At 41.2% G+C, this 19,550-nt stretch overlaps 3 protein-coding genes across 3 annotated transcripts; 1 reads left to right on the forward strand and 2 right to left on the reverse strand.

Annotated features, from left to right (window-relative positions):
- Positions 1-1,501: 1,501 nt before the first annotated feature.
- LOC134178712 (uncharacterized) lies at positions 1,502-5,033 on the reverse strand. Its single transcript, XM_062645598.1, has 2 exons — positions 4,469-5,033; positions 1,502-2,171 (listed from the first exon to the last, which is right to left on the reverse strand). The coding sequence occupies exons 1-2, from the start codon at positions 5,031-5,033 to the stop codon at positions 1,843-1,845; spliced, it is 894 nt and encodes a 297-aa protein (XP_062501582.1). The 3' UTR covers positions 1,502-1,842.
- A 4,703-nt stretch (positions 5,034-9,736) lies between these two features.
- On the reverse strand, positions 9,737-12,463 carry LOC134178802 (retinitis pigmentosa 9 protein-like). Its single transcript, XM_062645702.1, has 6 exons — positions 12,370-12,463; positions 12,224-12,254; positions 10,568-10,697; positions 10,410-10,501; positions 10,285-10,346; positions 9,737-10,222 (listed from the first exon to the last, which is right to left on the reverse strand). Exons 1-6 carry the CDS (start codon positions 12,459-12,461, stop codon positions 10,006-10,008), a joined length of 624 nt encoding a protein of 207 aa, XP_062501686.1. The 5' UTR covers positions 12,462-12,463; the 3' UTR covers positions 9,737-10,005.
- Positions 12,464-15,958: 3,495 nt separating this feature from the next.
- Positions 15,959-17,977, forward strand: LOC134178268 (uncharacterized sulfatase YidJ-like). The gene is made up of 2 exons (XM_062645115.1): positions 15,959-16,073; positions 16,377-17,977. Exons 1-2 carry the CDS (start codon positions 15,965-15,967, stop codon positions 17,804-17,806), a joined length of 1,539 nt encoding a protein of 512 aa, XP_062501099.1. The 5' UTR covers positions 15,959-15,964; the 3' UTR covers positions 17,807-17,977.
- The last annotated feature ends 1,573 nt before the right edge of the window (positions 17,978-19,550 follow it).

The raw sequence follows: 19,550 nt of genomic DNA on the forward strand, positions 1-19,550 counted from the left end.
AGCTAGTTGAACCAGTAAAGCTACAAAGGACATGCAGCTTACTCAAACAAGCAATGAGAGCGAATTTGTCTTGAAGTGGAACTGCCATGTGGTTTCCGTGTCCAACGTAACGCGAATAATAAATTTTGATAGAAGTCCATAGACTGTCTATACGTACATGATACAGTCGGTGGGTATGGTATACGCACTTTGAAGAATCTGCATCTAACGAAGCCATCAAGCACTTTATTCTACAGAACGACACATACCTTGTAGACTACAAGTAGCACGTAATTTGCATGCTCATGACAACTGGAAGTGCCACTTCTACGCTATTGACATATTACGGATTAGTGGATCAGGTGTGTGTATCATAAATGTCAAATGCTAGTAGGTCGGAGGTCGCCGTGCAATGCAGGCTTACAGACAGCTATTGCTGAATGACATATGCATGCAGAACGATGATTTGCTATTGTCAAGAAATGTTATAACTGAAGAATGGGCAAGTGAAGCTAGCTAGGCTATGCATGCGTCATCTGGTTACAATCAGAACTGGAAATGGAACCATTCTAGGGCGCAATTAATCTAGTGTAATAATATTAAAGAAACAATGAGACTGTTTAGGGTTAGAATGTTGATAGCAACCGTTTGTTTGTGACAACCCTTGGTTGCTTTAGAACCACACTACCACTTCCGATGGCTATTTTGCATTCGAGATAACCTATTATTGTCATCAATTAGGGCTGACTTATGATTCGCCCCATGATTCATGCAGCATGATGTGGGGTGCATTCATGATGATGCTGGGGTGGGATGACACGCCCGGTGGGAGATTGTCAGATGAAATGAGTACACTAAACAATCGAGCAATCAGCCATTACCAGTTCCATCAATAATTATCATGCAAGCTCATAGTCGTACACCAAAACCACGCGTTGTGCTCTATTTAATGCTTTCGGCTGTCCGCTGAAGTTCCAGCACGCCCCTAAGTTCTGGTTCCCAATTGTCGGCCCTTCCGGCCCTGATAGTGAGGACACACCCTGCTGTCTATCATGTGGTCTATATCAACACTTGTCCGACTTCCTTACTTCAGACACCTATCTCCAATTGTGCAATTGCCTACCAAGACGATGAACTACAGTCTGCTTCCTGCTGTTCTCATTGCAGCGTCTCTACACGTGCTTGTCAGAAAGTAAGCATATAGTGTGCATGGCTAGCTAAACTTGCAGGTCTAGCTACAACTACTGTACCAAGTTTTGTGTATGCACATGTCCTGGGTTCTACTTAATCGCCTTTCAGCCAAATCTTTAGTGCAACGGATAGATTACTCTCCTTGCGTGTTCTGTAGGGTTGGCCAAACAGTGAGCAAGTTCAAGACAACTGTTCCTCCCATACAGAGTTGGATGCGGAAGGTGCGGGCTTATTGCAGACCTACAGGCAACAAGGACCATGGAACTCCTGCCTGAGACTTGAGCGTGCACATGTACAAGAGACATTGTCCTTTGTGTATATGTAACTATATTCTAAGAAGACAGCATTGTTCATACTATACCTAGACAGACCAACTAAGCAGTTTATTTAATTAATCAATTGCTACTGTACCACGTAGCAACCATTGCCTACCAGTTCTATTGTTAGAGAATGTCTTTTGTACAAGCCCTGTTCCCTTATTAATAGATCAAGAAAACACAAGCACATCTGTGGAATCAGAACTGCACTAGCAAGTATCAATTTCTATGCCAGACTATATTTCACTGTTTGTTCAAGTATGCACACTTTGTTAGCTTAATTAATTAATGTATCACTTGGTACATTGCAATCAGACAAATACAGCAATGACAGTGAAGTGACATCTAACATTTGTTATGAGAGGAGTCCCATTCTTTCATTTAGTATACTGCTAAATGCGTTCAACTTGCCACACAGCAACTCCTGCTTTTCGACTTCGTCTTGTTTGTCCTTGATTGCCTCGTTCAAACCCACTTGCAAGAGCTTCTGAGTAGCGAATTCAATGTCTACTTGAAATTCCTGTATTTCAAGAGTCGTTTCGGCAATAGCATCCTTTGCTGTCAGCATGTCTAGTTCGATGTTTCTCTCGATGGCCTTGAGTACGGCTGGATCAGAGATGACAGAAACAAATGCCTGGAATTGGTCGGTGGACATACTACAATCCACTGATGGTCGGCCTGTTGCTACACAAATCCAAACCAACATCAATCAATGCAGACTACGTACCTATTTATGAATCAAGCAATAACTTGTAAATTTATTGATGAGAAATGATAACATCACACTAACAGACTTGTGTATGCTTTCTATTGTGAAAACGGCCAGTACAGTTTGGCAAGAGCTGTTTAGCTTTCATTTGTCATATCTCTTGTTCGGATTATTCATCTGTGACAATTGAACAACAGCAGATTCCACTGTGGAAGAGACTACAGCCTCTTTCACATCAATTTCAAAAGAGTACCCTCAACCATTCATTTGTCACTTGCCAAAATCAAGAAGAAACATTGATTACTTGCAATGCACTGTTCTGGTACTTGTTGTGCTATATGCAATTTAGACACAGGCAGTTTGAACTACTCACTTGAAGCATGCAGCCGGAGAAAGTCCAACTACACATATGGCCACGTAAGTCAACTTATGCATACAAGAATACTCAATAACAGAGCAAGACCTAAGAATGCACAGTCTACATACCAAATGTCAGCAATCATTTCAGACACTTATTCAATGAATATAATTAATTCAGCAGCAATATGAAACATTTTGCCTGTTTAGTGGCATAACAGTCAGTCAAAGTAGACAAATTTTGTAGAAAACTATGATATTCCAGTTGTCTAGAGACAGCTAAGATATGGCTACAGGGGGTACAGCTGAAAAGAGAGCTCGTGCCCCTGTGCCTGCATCTGGATCTGCCCCTAGGCATGGATCCACTACATTTCCCAGAAGAAACTCCAGCCTCTCTGTATTTAGATGATAATGTTGAAATAGAACCATACCTATAAGTATGAGCATGGTAGAATATAGATAAGACAATAACTAAAAGGCCTTGCTATAGTCATCATGTCAGAGAAACATCAAAAGTTCTTTGCATAGTAAGATGAATCCTTGATGTTCTCAAGAACAAGATGTTGAGGCCAGAAGAAAGCAAGAGATGAAGGCAAGAACTATTGTGTTATGTAGCATCGATTGCTGTACAAAAAATACAAATGCGTATGACTTAAATTCAGCAGAAGGAAACAACTCTTCTATTATCTAGAGAAAGTGACTGAGATTGACATGTGATGTACTACATGTCTTGCTACACATTCTAACCAAATGCATACTGAAATAGAGCAACATTTCCAATTTTGGTTTAAGATTCTTAACTCCAAGAAAACAAAGTGTATTAGATTTACAACTAGTGTAAATAGATGGATGTCTCATTTTCCTGTTCCAAATGTGTTCCTTGGAAGCTGTAAACTGGAATTTGCTGATCAGTTTACACATCGATCTAGGAAATGTTATACAATTAAATCTGTGTCATACGTCATCAATTAATGCTGAATTGAAAAGATTCTTATGTTTTCAACTCCTTATTCCATGTTTTAAAAGGAGTTAGACCAAATGTTCTTTGTCATTTGATGAAAGCTCTCTTCATCCACATTCTATGAACGTCAGCTTTGGACTTGAAATAAGTCTGATTTTAATAGAACAAGTGTTGGGTGGAACAATGCAGTAAGACGAATTTGTGGTGTTGGAAGGAAAACTCATGCTGGTGTTTGCAATGGGCTTGCTACCATTGATTGAGGTGGTGAGAAAAAGAAAACTTCACTTTATGTCATTATTGTTGAAGTCTTCAAATGAGGTCATTCATTATGTGTCATCGGTTCTTCGATGATCTATGTCTTCATCATTTTTCAGCTCCATCAGGAAAGAGAATCGCTCTACAGCGTTAAGCTGCAGAGACTCTCCACAGATTATAAATTGATCAACTAGCTATGGAATGGATGAAAAGACCATCGTATGTTAATCGGGGGGAGGGGGGATTTATCACAGCTTTTCTCTTGGGTCTAGTATTTTTCTTTTTTTACACTATGTATTCCTGTGTGTGACATAGCATTACTAAATAATAAATAGAATACGCAATGTGTCTATATATAACAATTAAGTGACATAATGTAATATAACATTGTATTGAAAGAACAACAGATTAACAATCATAAAATGTTGGCTACACTCAAACAAAAACTTTTCTGCATTCCAAAGATTGCCCCAAACGAACAATTTAAGTGGACACTCATATACCTCAATCAACTGACGAGGCTTCATGAGTGCCAGTTCATGCAGATGACAACACACTGTTACATAGACATGGAATCAACATCATGAACTTAGATATCCAACAAAATAATTAAATTACATTTAATTAATTAAAAATTCTGTCCCCCAAAACATTAGCAAGTAGCATTGCGTCACATCCCACTGCCTGCATGAGACTCACCTTGGGTCAGTCTGATTTTATCTTTCAGACTTTCCTCCGTCACAATATCGTCTACGTAGCTAATACTCATTGCATCAGCGACTTCTTTCAGTTGACTCAATTTCATCAAATCTAGACACCTTTCAACAGCCATAGCCAGTAGAACTGAATTGCCGCGGGCAGCACGCAGGAAGTAACTCGAATCGAACCTAGCATACTGATGAGCACTGGCAGAGGTCTTGACCGGGATATCTTCCGGTTCTAGATCTGCCTTGCTGATGTTGTGCTCTCTAATCAGCCTCGCAAACGTATTAATCTTATCTCTTTGTTCGGTGTTCTCCTGCATTTCCTCCAGCTTGGCAGGTCTTCGTTTTGTTACAGCAGCCGTTGCCGCCTCAAGTTTCGATGACGTCAAAAACTGCTCCATGTCACGCAATTCCTTGCTAAGTGTTTTGTGCCTTTCGTTTAGTTCACCGGCCTTGCTCTCGACCCGATTGCGTAAACGCTCCAACTCGTCTACCGAACTGATGTCGTTCAATCGCTTGACGAAGTCCTCAACACTCGAGTGCAAATCGAAACCTGCCATGACGAGTACCCGTATAGAGATACGTCCCACCCTCGACTCCACCCTCGAATTCCAATCAGTAAATCAGGGTTGGGTATAGGGGCATCCCAGACCGGTCTCTAGGTACGGCTCTGCTCGAGTGCAAGCTGCTATATGAATGCCTAAGCATGCATGGATAGTGAAGCAGAACTTTTCTAGTCAGACGGACTGGCTGCACGGTAGCGAGACTCCGAGAGCCACGTAATGAAACGATTTGTAGCACCAACATGCAGCCTCGACACTAGGTCTTCCTTCGCTTTCGGTGGTCCTTCCACGCGCGGGGGTTGATATCACGTGATGTTGTCTCCATAGTAACCCTTCATGTCGTGAGGCAACCTAACTAATTATGTCATTGGGAAAGCCCACTCTTTCTTGCTTTGCTTCATATTGCTAATATCTTGCAAAACGAGATTAGGTCTGTTTTCGTTTATGTAATTCTAAAGCAGGTTATGCCGTCGTAGCAAAGCTACGTGGCTGATGTCAGCCTGAAGCTACTCCAGAAGCAACCGCTGTACGCGACTAACAGAGATACCTTCACTCGCTGCGATGTAGGGTGAATATTGGAACTGTTTGCAACCTACAAACGCGCTCAAACGATATTCTTCTGTCGGCGCACAAGCTGTTGTAGCACAACACCTGTGACGTACGCGATTGTTTACTGACCTCCCCAGAGGAAATAATCAGGAAGTAACTCAAATGTGATTTACAGTCGACCAATGATCATTTGCAAAATAGATGAAGTGATAAATTAGTCACGTGACGTAAGAGAGTCAACTATGCACACCCTCGTGTCGACGTCGTATTCATATACATTCATGATGCCGTCTCGACGATTGCCATTTGAGAGAGTGCGTGAGACACGGCAGTGGTGGATACAAGATTTTGAAAGGGGGTTTCCTATTTTAATAAAAAGTGGCGTGTCACAAAGATAAACAGATTTAAGTATTTTAAACATTCTAGACTGTATCTAAGTATACATTATAACATTTTATTACTAATAAAATTGAAAAACTATACCGCATCATTTGAACTGAAAATCTATATATCATAGTTAGTCAGCAAGCATGTAGATAAATGAAAGCTTTATCCGTCTGAGATGTAGTTGGTAAAATGCTTGTACTAACTCCTTTGGCCTCGCTGGACTCTGTTGGAGTTCCTCAGACCTGTCACGATTAATCTTTATAAGACATAGACCACTGCTAGCATATTGGATCGACGGCACAGTTTAATAAGTTGCAGTGACTGAAACTTTTGTCACTTACACATGACGTTATGGGAATTGTCGATCCTAGCCGATAGAGAATATTTAAATTCGGACAAGACGTTGCGTCACAAGCTTTCAAAGTACCTATACAAGGTCCTGGGGAAAATTTGTAGGTTCTCGCTTCCATTTTCGCACAAAAGTACGGTACTCGCTTGGGAAAAGTGCAGGATGAGATAAATTGGAACTGTAGAAGCTAGCTTAATTGTAAGTCAACGGCCTTCAAAATATCTTCTGAAATTTTTGGCTTCATCATCTGTGCTTTGGCATTGATTTGGCAACAGATATATAGGAGTCCAATACCGTGTACGGGCTATCTAGTAACCTTTCTTTCAATTGAGACAATGCGTAGGACATAAATTCATGATATAAAGAAATCCGGTAGTACTCTCCAGAACTAGTCGTTTCAACGTTGCTTCTCTACACTTGTCGAGGATTGACCCTTGGCTTTGACAATTCAAAGTTTCCCATAGAAGTGTTTTCCCAATTCTGTGGTCACTTCAGAAAATTTATACTCTTGATTTGAATTATCACGGCAAGCTTTTATATCGACTGTAACGTCATAAACTTGTGAATATATCGATTTTGATTGCTTTTGCAATCGAATGACTAAGAGCTCTTTCTTTTGAATCCTAGTACTCTGCTAGAATTTTAAAAACTTTTTCCCTGAAAAAAGAAATAGATGTAGGGATTGTATAAAAAGTAATAGAAACAAGATCTATAGATAATATGAACCAAAGCCAGACATCATTAGTGAATCCTTCCAACCCAATAAAAGTAAAATGTAGGGAATGTGGTTGAAAGGATTCACTAATGATGTCTAGCTTTGGTTCATATTATCTATAGATCTTGTTTCTACTACTTTTTGTACAATCCCTACATCTATTTCTTTTTTCAGGAAAAAGTTTTTAAAATTCTAGTTTGGTAAGCTTTTAGGAGTGCGAAAGCACAGCCTACTCCATTAATTAAACAAAGATTTTATAGCCTGACAAAAATACTCATTTTCTAAACCATACTTGGTCTACATGTATAGTCTTATATCTTGAGCATGTGAATCTTAGGTTTACAGTGTACTTGCAAATATTTTAAGAGCTATGCAGTGTTTGTGTATAGGTGGTTTGAATCAGACGTTACATTCAGTTGCAATAATACCACTAGTAAGGATGAAGCTGTGTTCTACTTGCTTCAGAGCTACGAGCATACGTGCATGTAGTTGTGTGTGTGTGTGTGTGTGTGTGTGTGTGTGTGTGTGTGTGTGTGTGTGTGTGCGTGTGTGTGTGTGTGTGTGTGTGTGTGTGTGTGCGTGCGTGTGTGTGTGTGTGTGTGTGTGTGTGTGTGTGTGCGTGTGTGTGTGTGTGTGTGTGTGTGTGTGTGCGTGCGTGTGTGTGTGTGTGTGTGTGTGTGTGTGTGTGTGTGTGTGTATGTGTGTGTGTGTGTGTGGTGTAGATCGAAGAAGGACTTTATGCAGATGATTAGCTGTTAGATCTCCTGGTTGTCTACAACAATTTTTAGATGCATTTTTGCATAATTTTAAAATTTGTGTCCGGTGAGGTATGAGTAGTAGCGTTTAAACAACTAAAGTTCCTGGTGTGGGCAACAAAGCAAGCTCGCATTTCCATTGATGGTCATGCATCACGTTACAGAATGTTGATGAGTTTGTTATCTAGACCACTTAATTGAAAACGCAAGATTCGGTTAGATAGACTTGTCACTACTATGAGAATGGCGATGCTAGTTTCAGCAGCGTCACCTTTTTCTTCGTCGTCATTGTTGGCCAGATGTCATTGAACGCTACACGCACACGCCGACATTTGCGCACGTGCACGTGACCGTACGTGTGTGTACGCGCGTGCCGAGTGTCTTGAACAAAAGCTCGACTTCTACACGCGACCGGCTTGTACACAGTACGAGGTCTTTGATTTGCGGGAGTTTGGTCTTAAATATAATACGGTAGCACTAGAGAACTGCAAAATTTTTATCGTAGGCCACACCTCTAGGCTCGTAACAAACGTCACATCCCGATCGAGCGCTGCAAAGTCGACATTTTGTAATGGAAGCGAGTCAAATTGATTTGCTTTTGTCATAATTCAAATGCTTGAAGGCGTTGGTGTTCCAACTACGGCAAGAAGAGGTATATCGCGTCTGTGATTGCGATGACGTTCAACGTCACTTCTAATTAATTAATTACGCGCACTTCTTGCGTTTGCTCGTGCGCGATTCTTTGCCTAACTGTAGGCTTTCAGGTTTTTCAACCACGAAACGTGTCAAGAATTCTTGTCGCCTTGTTGTATACGTGTACCCTAAACTGTTTCAAGCAACGTAGCAAGAGCTTGTGATTGGCTGCCTGGCTATTGTTAGCAATGGCTTACAACAATTGCGGTTGAACGGAAGTAGGGTAAGAGGTTCAAATCCATTCTAGAAATCTTTTTTTTAGATGTTTCTTTTTTCTATCATCAAAAGAATACAGGTCGGCTTATTCTACGTCGTTTCCCAAAGTTTTAGCTTTAGATATGCCGTAGTCAAGGAGTTATGCGTGACGAAGGAGAAGAAGAAGAAGAAGAAGAAGAAGAAGAAGAAGAAGAAGAAGAAGGAAGACAAAATCCAGCGAAAACTCCGAAATTGACGAGCGATTTTCTTCTTCTGAAGACAAGCTGCGATCAATTCAGAAGTATTCAAGCGTAGTTGAACTTGTAAGGTTTTGTATCTGTCGTTTTCAAGATATTTAACTGTATTTTAAAGTGATTTCTGAAAGTCTAAAATATGACCACGCCCACACAACCTGGTCCATCCCTACATACAGGGTCCTACCGTACCCTGTGATAATATTATATGTACGCTTTTTGGCACTGATGGCGCTTCATATCCGTGCACTTTAGTAGAATTTAGTTGCATGTATACTTATTAGTCTAGGGCGCGCCCGAAATTGCTAGAGCTAATTCGCCAGACTTCTAGCTCAACAGTCTGTGCGGAGAACGCAAACAGACAGTGGAAATAATGGTTTAAAGGCTTTGTGCTGCAGACTAGAAAGATGCCAAATTATTAGTGTAAGTATATAGACGGTTTATAAATTTGCACTAAAGTAGGAAAAGCAATAGTTGGTACGTAGTGTGGAAACTGTGGTTAGCATGAGGTGGAGACAAGGAGCTGTATCAAGAAAGGTATACAGATTACGTTGCACATCACAACCCAAGAGTGTTCAGCTCTAAGCATTCTAAATTCCTGATGTCATACATACATGATAGTGCAGCAATGAATCATTCATTCTCTAGGTCTGGGGTAACATCCAAACATTCCATGTACAAGTGTATACGTGACGGCATGTGTAACGTCAGTGTACAGAAACAATCATTGTCTTCTCCTCATCACTAGCCTTCTATTGATGTTAGAATTAGATGATTGAGACGTACACTTAGCGAAATTCAAGATTTTTCCCACACTGCCAACTATTACTTTTCCTACACTCTAGAACGAAACTGTCAAATCATTAGTGTGTACAGTATATATAAACGGGTTACAAATTGTACTATAGTAAGTAATAGTTAGAGCATGGTTGTAGGGATCTACGTATCAATGTTGACCTGAAGCCTGATAATGAACCTTACCAAAGGCGAGGTCGATTATCAAGTTGATATAAACCCAAGTGGTTGAGGGTCAATAACATATTGATACAGCCCGTTACAAACCACGCTATTATTACGAATGATGTTTTCTGTGACTACTATCGTGTCTGTGCTGTTTATTTTCAAGTTTCTTTCTTGACTTCTCTTTATGTTTCTTCTTGTCATTCTGGTCTGAATTGTGGTCTCGTTTGCTCTTCTTTGTCCTACGTTTCTTGTGCTTGTGCTTTCTCTCTGTCTCTGAGTCTGTAGAGTCGGAACTCTCATCTAGAAGTCTTTTCAGCTGCTCGACTCTACAAATAACAAAATGAAACATAAATACAAGAAACTTTAAATACAATGAAACTGCAACTACTTTGCTAGTTTTTCTTCCTTTTTTGAGTTTTTCACGTAGCTGTACATTGGGTCTTCGTGAGCCTAGACAGAATTGGAGAACGTAGATCTATATTATAATCCGAGTGATACTGCATATATACATACTGTTCTTATTTTCTCAAGTACGGTGTTACCACTGAGAAAGAAAGGACACTCTCTGTCTCCAGTTCGATGTCCATAGGCTTTACATCTCCAGCCTAATGTTACAAGGTGTTATACAGTATATCGCAATATAATGAAAGTTGTAATCATCAAGGAATTACATTGCATCACTTTGACTTCTTTGCCTAGTGGCATCCATAATCCCTTAGAAGGTGCATGGGCAAGAAACTCGCGAGCATCTTTGTTTTGGGGTAAATCTGGAATGCAGTCTTCAGGCTTTTCTTCCTCCTCCTACAACTTATATATTTCAATATTTATACGATCTAACACAACTACATGATTGGCAAGCAAAGACACATAATAAATGGTGCATGGTATGCACCATGACACTAGCCTCTTTAACAGGGCCTCTTGAATGACACTAAGTCTTGATGCAGACCATATAATGCAATGCTCTATCTTATAATCTACATGTAAAGTTTGTCTGCTCCTGTTATTCACCACCATCCTATTACAATGAATATATATATATATATATATATATATATATATATATATAAAGATTATTTTTGGATATGAGGAGTTAGAATATTTAATGTAACGTTTAATACTTGATATCAACATTTTAAGAACTAATAATTATTAAGATCTATGAATGCAAGCGTAAAAGTTAGTGATGTGAGCAATTTCCAGGATGTGCATGCCTTGCAGCTGATCAATGAAAGCCAGTTATGATCAACATCACAATCAAGTAGCCCACCCATTGATTGCCAATGCAGTTGAATGCACACATGAGTAGTTTGGAGGTAAACAGCATCATGTCATAATGGCACTGAGTTTGTGCCCACCAGATGACACTTTCAGTTCAATGCATGGATGCTTGACAAGGTAAGTACTAGTAGTTATGCTGCTTTCCCTAATAAATTTGTCGAGGCCTGCACCAATTACGATTACAAACACAGCGCCACATGCCTGTTTTGTAATCACTTATCAGTGGCAAAAAGTCCTGTACAGTTTCTAGATCTCCACCAGAATCACTGTTCGCTAGACATCAAAATTCTACTACTTTCCTCATAAAAAGTGAGCAATGAGCTCGGGGGAGAGAGGAGGGTACTGCCTGGTGTGTCTTTTATGAGTACAAAGAGTTGCTACACTGCATAGTAGGCGGATAGAGGGGTCAGCACCCCTCCTCTTCAACAACACGCCCACCACAGCCGCAACGTTGTTTATTGTGTTATTAATTAAAGTTTTAATGGATGGTTAACTCTTTCAATTCTAAACTTATATATGCCTATAATTATCTAATAAAAATGATAAGAAATTAACCCTAATAGAGACTGAAGTGAGTTTGCTGGTTCCATAGTTCATATAAAGATTTAGCTCCTATGGGCGTGGCTAATTACACTTGGACCCCTCTTTACAAAATTCTGTATCCCGCCTGCACTGCACATGAGATCCAGGATTTTGCTGATGGAGACACCAATGGACTCACAAGTCTTGCAAGCTTAGTTGAAAACAGCCATACAATTGAATCTTTACATGAACATTTATTAATCATTATATTTCATCATTTAATCATCATGCTCCCTTACAGAGTTGAAACGTACAGACTACTTACAAGCCCATAAATAATGCATTAGTGTACAGTACAGCAAGACCTTTCTAGATATCCCAGCCCCTACATGCTACGTACTTTCTATTGCGTTCAGGGCGTAGTGGCAACCTGTCAGAGATCAAGACAAACAGGCCATGCAACACACTAACGAAAGGTCAGACAAGCAGCTACCTAATTACTACGTCCAAAGCGAAAAATGTACCTGAACAATTCCTGGTGGCGGTGCTTCGTAGCTTTATTTCGGTGTGGGTCAAGAAAACATGTGCGAATATGAGATCGACTTAGTCAATTACTTTCTACAATGTTTGAAACAAAGATCCGATAGCGTTTCGTGTCAAGGTTAGATACAATGTCTCGATGTGTTTCGCTGTCTCTGCCTCACTCGTAGAGCTCCCCCGACTTCTTTTGCGCTCTTTTCGAAATCCTGAAGTAGCCGACATTTTGAATATCAATATCTAAATCAAAGGTCTGAAGTGCGAGGGTCAAGTGCCTGTTGCATGTGAGGAAACCATTCACTTATCTATATTTAATTTGTTACTCGGACTCGATCGCTTTCTATAACGGATTTAGGATACACTCTCATGCAGCGGCGTACGTAGCCAGAAACCAAGTTTTGGGAACATGCATGTACACTTCTAGTAACATTTTCTCAAATCTCTATTTCTGCTTCTATTGTAACTAGCCGGTTTAATTTTTCACTTGGCTGTATTGCGGAGATGATCTTGCAGGATCACAAAATTTGCAATTTCCTGCATGCAATTTCTTTTTAGTTTTCTCTTCAAGAGCTTGTCAATTTCTTGCAAAAATCCTATGTGCATGGAGGCTGCCATTTTGAAATGTTAAAGAAATTGTCTCGATTTTTGGTGGAATACAGTTGTCATTGTAACAGGGACAATTTATAACATCTACGAGCAAACTACAGCAACGTACAATACATAAATTCCAATCCAAAGTTTTCAAAAAATTGGCAGGAAATTGCATCGAGAACATTGCAAGATCTTGCGCAAGAACTTCGACTTATATCTAACTTTCACGTTATACCAGACCACATGTAGATTGAAGAAAACACTCCACGCAATTAATTACGTATACTTAGCTACTGTATGCAGTGTTCTCCCAGGATCTTTTGGCAGAGCGGGCCGCTCTGCCTTATGGTTTTAGGTAAAGTAGATCATCCAGATGCCAAGACTTGAGGATCTCAAAGTAAACTCATTAAATTAATTAACTAAGACAACGGGTGGCATCTAATGGTGCGGACAAATTGTGTGGACTGATTGTGTGGAACACTTAACACTTTTTTACACCCAGTTGGTCTTACAAGATAAATAATTGGATAATAGCCATTGCGCCACCCGTTTGTGTTTGATATGCACAAGTATTATCTTGTCATTTTGTTTGTAGGAAAGACTTAGATAATTTGATAAGCAGAAATGCCAGACCTAGCGGTTTCTAACGATACCGAGATCATCGCGAAAGTCCAAAAAACAGCAGACATATTGATGATTTTCAAAGTTCACACTTATGAGGAACAGACAGTAGGTAAAGCTATTTAGATTAATATTCCATGTAAAACGATCACTCGCCAAAGTCTATTAGAGCATGACAGCTGCTCGTGCCATGAATCAGCTGTCTCTAAAGAAGCAACCCGCGCACTGTCGAGCAAGGACGACGAAATTTCTAGAGCTTGACACAGTTGAGCCTCATTGATTTGTAAACTATACTTTTAACTGCCATTGGGCGTGACATTGGGCAACGCCCACTTCACGGAGTATTCCGCTCTGCCCTCTAAGATTTTTTAGGAGAACACTGGTATGTAATCGCACAACGTTGGTAGTTGGACCATATCGTAAACGGCTCTCCAATCCGTCTACATATGTTCGCGGTAACATAGCAAGTCGCTGTGGCATATTTTCTCTGTGACTTGTATGTTTTCTGTGAATGTACACAAGGGCCAGTCCTCGTCTTGCCTAAGCTTGATCATGCGTGCGTGCGTGCGTGTGTGTGTGTGTGTGTGTGTGTGTGTGTGTGTGTGTGTGTGTGTTTGTGTGTGTGTGTGTGTGTGTGTGTGTGTGTGTGTGTGTGTGTGTGTGTGTGTGTGTGTGTCTGTGTGTGTGCGCGCGCGCGTGCTACTAGCTAGGTGCTAGCGCAATTTCTACCGCCTACAGGGCGGGTGAAGGTTACAGTATGTCTCTAATTACACTCCTTCGAATCGGCAATAGTGTTGAACGCTATGAAACGTTCATGAGTTTAAAATTAAATTTAAACTACTAGTATATACTGATCATGATTACTAGGCCAGCTGATTGGGTTGATATGCTGTGAATGGTTATTTCTAAAGATGCTCGTACGCGCGTTAGGGCTAGATTGTTTTTGCTGCTAATAATATATTTTTAGCATTATATTATTTAAAGAATTAGTACAGTCTCCAGTCTGTTCAAAATCTACAAAATTTGTTTCGAGGAAAGGTTCTGTTGATTGATTTTGAAAAAGAGCCTATAGCTAGCTAGTCACTAGATGTGTTGCTAATAATTGTAGATGATGCTACTCTTTACAATAGGATTTTAATTGTGTGTTGCTGCCTTTCTATTTTCGAACATGAGCACTTATAGCCTCGAACTTCCAGACCAGAGAGAACGCAAAGTGCGCGAACTAAAATGATTTCGGAAACAGCCTCCTAAGCCGGAATGTTGGCTCTAACTAAATCCTGATTGGTTTAAAGTATTGGTTATGCTAGTGACTATTTAATTAATGCTCATTACGCGCGTGAGAAATCTTCGTGGGCGTTAGGTGTACTCCAGAGGCGTTAGTTTCAATTCCAGTTTTTCGATCTTTTCAAGCTTGCGGTGGGAGGACATGCACAGCAGCGTCACAGCTGAGTACACCATTACGTTTCAAACTTTGACAACTTGTGGAGCGGTAGCCTCGCTAGTCGAGCGGTTATACTAGCTAGAGTTCTGCCGCATCAGTGGCGTAGCTCGGCTGCACTGGGGAGTTTACAAATCTCGAACAAAACATAATGTATGTGAGTACCTTATATATTACACGTACACGCACACACACACACACACACACACACACACACACACACACACACACACACACACACACACACACACACACACACACACACACACACACATTGCTCAATGTCAGTGCACAGGATATAAATTAATAGTCACTAACTCAATGCCAATCATTTTACAGTATTGTATGCTGACTATTGTGTGTTTGATAGAAGTACACGGAAGCCGAGATGCGGAAGACATCTTGGAGAAATTGAAGTATATGGCCACGTGTGCATGTCTGGATGGTCGAGAGTTTGTTCGCAAGCAAAGCCAGGTACATGACGCGACATGACGCGAATTCTTTTTGACATTCGAGCAACAATTGCCTGGCTTCGGAATCCCAAACTGAGCGCAAGTATCACGCGGTTTTGTCGAGAGCTGCCGGACGATCGGAAATAAATTGCTAGCCTTGAAGGGGGGAGGGGGGTTACGTGCAACCTGTAAACAGTGGTAGCTACGCCACTGCGCAGAATCGAAGAGTCGTCGTTTCATGCCGTTCACCAAGATAATCTAGCGTCGCAAACATGTCAGCCGTCCCTCCTTTGTTCGTGAGATCTCGTGACATTTATGTTTGTGTAATGTAAAGCGATTCTACGCTGCTAGACTACCATGTAGCATCGCTTATTTATATGTACTTCCGAAATCATTTTACTAGTTAACTATCGCTTTGGTCCGCGCGCTTTGCGCGCTCTCTGGTCTGGAAGTTCGAGGCTAGATACTTCTACGTACATACTAAAATTTATTAGTTATATACTTCTAGACGTCTGCTCTTAGACGGGTTTCCAACACCAGTTCCCCACCAGATTACGTGTCACTAAATCACGTGTCATCAGATCACGTGTCACTAAATCACGTGTCATCAGATCACGTGCCACAAGATGCTGCAGACTTTGAGTATTCTCTTTGTTCTGCTGTTTGCGTTAGATTGCACAGCTTGGAGAAAACCGGAAGACACCAGACCAAATTTTGTGATTTTCTTTCCAGACGGTAAGACCAAACCGATCAATCTACATCCAGTTCTCTGTGTGCGCATGTGACCATGCACGCAGTCTGTCTAGAATGCAACTAGTGGACACGGTATAGCAGCCAGAAGCGGATACAGGAAATTCCAGACGGGGTCGCGCTTACGGTTGGAAGTCTCGAGGGTCTCCCACATTCGCGCAAGCGGCGCTTCACTCACAGACCATGTACACTCTAAAGGGGACCCCGCGTCGCCGCGAGCCTCTTGTGTCCGCTACTGGTAACGATTGTTTAACTCGACGACATATTTATGCAAATCAACTGCTCTAGAAACTCGTGCCGAGAGCATCGGAAGTTACGGTCACCCTTTCGTCGAGACTCCGAATCTCGACCGCTTTGCCGCCGAGGGCACTCGTTTCGACCAAGCGCACGTGCTTCACACTCAATGTGCGCCGTCTCGCTGCGCCATCACAACCGGCCGTTACATGCACGTGCTCGGACACCGTACGCAAACTCACCTCGTGCAGAACTACGAGCCAAACATGTTCAGGTACCTCAAGGAGGCGAACTACACAGTCATTTGGTATGGAAAGAATGACATGCTGTCGGCCGACTCATTCAACTCGTCAGTCACCGACTGGCAAGGTCTCATAGGAGTGACAAACGGAGGAAACGCATTTAAGTTTGGAGAGGCAGGTTACTACAGTTTTCTCTCGAAGCCGTCGAGTGTGTTCGGTAATTCGACGAAGAATGGCGATTACCACGCGGTAAATGCGACTCTGGAATTCATCGAGAGTGATCCGCCAGAGCCATTCATTGTGTTTCTTCCCGGGATGGGTTCTCATCCACCCTACGGAGCACCGATGGATTATTACAGTAAGTATTCAGCTCAGCAAGTGCATGAGAAATCTCCTCTCAGGCTACCGAACCTTCCCAACAAGCCAAAATATCATACGGGAATCATCAAATACCGAAATTTGACTTCTTTCAATCAAACGTTCTTTGATCAGATCAATGCTATTTACTTAGGACGAGTGAGTTACGTCGACTGGGTGTTCGGTCGGTTAGTGAATGGTATCGATGCATCTCCGTTTGCCAATAACACGGCCATATTTATGTCTTCCGATCATGGCGATTTTGCGGGAGACTTCAATCTTGTCGAAAAGTGGCCGGGTGGTGTTGACGACATTCTAACTCGAGTTCCCATGATTGTGCGTATTCCCGGCGGTGCCAAGGGTCACGTCGTCAAGGAACCCATTAATTCGTTCGACATGATGGCCACCATTTTGGCAATGGCCAACGTGGAAGCGAAACACGTTCACTTTGCGCGCAGTTTTGTAGACCAATTGCACGGAGCTGGCGGAAACAGCAGCCGGACTGTATATTCAGAAGGTGGTTTTCTCTATCACAATGAAATAGAGCCGAACGATCCGAAGCAACAACAACTAAGCGATCCCAAAAATTTATACTACGCTCGAGCACAGGAAGAACTTCACGAAGGCAGTCCTCGCGTAGTAATGGCCAGAAACGTAAATTACAAGCTTGCCTATCGTCCAGAAGGTGTTTCTGAGCTATATGATCTAAAGAAAGATCAACGAGAGCTGAATAATGTCTATATGAACAAAGATTATGCAGAAGTGGTGAGGCAGATGGAATCCGATCTTCTTCGTTGGATGGTTGAGACGGGAGATGTAACTCCTCTCATAGAAGACAACCGTGGTTTGCCAAAGCCTCCGCATCGTCTGCAACCAAGTCTGTAGTCGCTGGAATGCGTTGGATGAAATTTGCTAGTTCAAGGTTGTCGAATGTTTTTATTAATGTTTGGTCTTTCTTTACTAATATATAATTCAATTGTATGCGGTGACACTGCATGTGTTCATTCATTTTACATTTAATGGACGCGGTTTGATTAGTAAAATATATTTGATGGCGCATCAGATCTTGCAGCTACAGTAATGTCGGAAAATGCCGGGGAGGCTGAAAGTGTAATACGGGAACCGGACACTACCAGGGAGTCTAAAGTAATATACGAGAACCTAAAGTGTTATACGGGAACCGGACACTAGATATAATGTTATACGGAAACCTAAAGTTTTATACGCGAGCCGGACACTACCTAAAGTGTTATACGGGAACCGGACACTGGCAGGGAGGCTAGAGTGTTATACAGGAACCGGACACTGGCAGGCTCACGTGAGTCTGGGGACGAGGCTACGTATATCCATAGGTCCGTATACGTTATCCGCATGTCTATAATCAAATGAGCTAGGAAAGTCTACCCTCTATCCGTAATTAATTACAGCGCAAGCTGATGTGTATACAGGTCTTTGAAAACAAACTGGTAAGACAGTATCGTGACAATTCTAGGAGCAGCGTCGCTTAATAATTAAGTTAAATTCTAGCTAGCTGAACGTTTTGCTAATTGAAAGATGTATGTATATATAAGACCTGCAGATGTATCTATAAGGTCGACTAATTGAAACTATACACTTTGTGTAAATTTACTCTCAGTCTACACATACACACACCACTGGTCCATGTGCACGCCACACCCTAGACACACACCACGCCACACCACACTACATGTACCAAATCACACCACACACACACACACACACACACACACACACACACACACACACACACACACACACACACACACACACACACACACACACATCTAGATGAATCTATATGATATGATATGATAAAATATGATATGATAAAATATGATATATTTGTATCACATCAAAAGTATACTTTTGCTGTGATACAAATATACACATGCCATGATAAAAATATATCTTATTATGGTGCCTGTAGTACCTACATTTACAAAAAAATGCAACTTACGACCTTGGCAGCAATCGTACAGCCTGCTTGCAACTATAGCTATACAACAAGTAGAATGCGGATATAATTGTGTGACTAGCACCACACCTCATGTGTGTATACATATGTACTGTACTCTAACGTACGCTAGACACTAACTTGTCCGTTTTTCGATCGATCTGTACATGCAGCAGACTGGTACTATAGCAGTGACTTTATCAAAAAGTAATAAAATAAAATAATATTTAATCACCTATACCTTAATTAATCCGTAAGTTTCTGGAAATCGACGGTTAGCGAATTACAAAGTTTGAAAAATGGCAAAGCTGCGTCGAACTTCACAGATGGTCAACATCCAAAGTAGAATTACACAGTTTCAGAACATTTATCTAGATTTATTGTCTTGATTAATGGCTGTAATAGATGGATAAATGTACGAAGTTAGTAGAAAGATAGTCTCGGTGTGCAACAATAAGAACATCAAAATTAAATGATTTGCACACACTCTCGTGTAGACTAATCACGTGAGTAGTAAGCATGCCACATGTCTACACCTCTAGTCTAGTCACGTGCACCTCTGGGTTTGCGCGAAATGGGAGGGACCACTGTGGCAATACACGTAGCCACTGCATGGTCTCATCTGTAGGTCAATGACTTCATTAATTAGCTAGT

This window comes from Corticium candelabrum, chromosome 4 (assembly GCF_963422355.1).
Source record: "Corticium candelabrum chromosome 4, ooCorCand1.1, whole genome shotgun sequence".
Lineage (NCBI taxonomy): Eukaryota > Metazoa > Porifera > Homoscleromorpha > Homosclerophorida > Plakinidae > Corticium > Corticium candelabrum.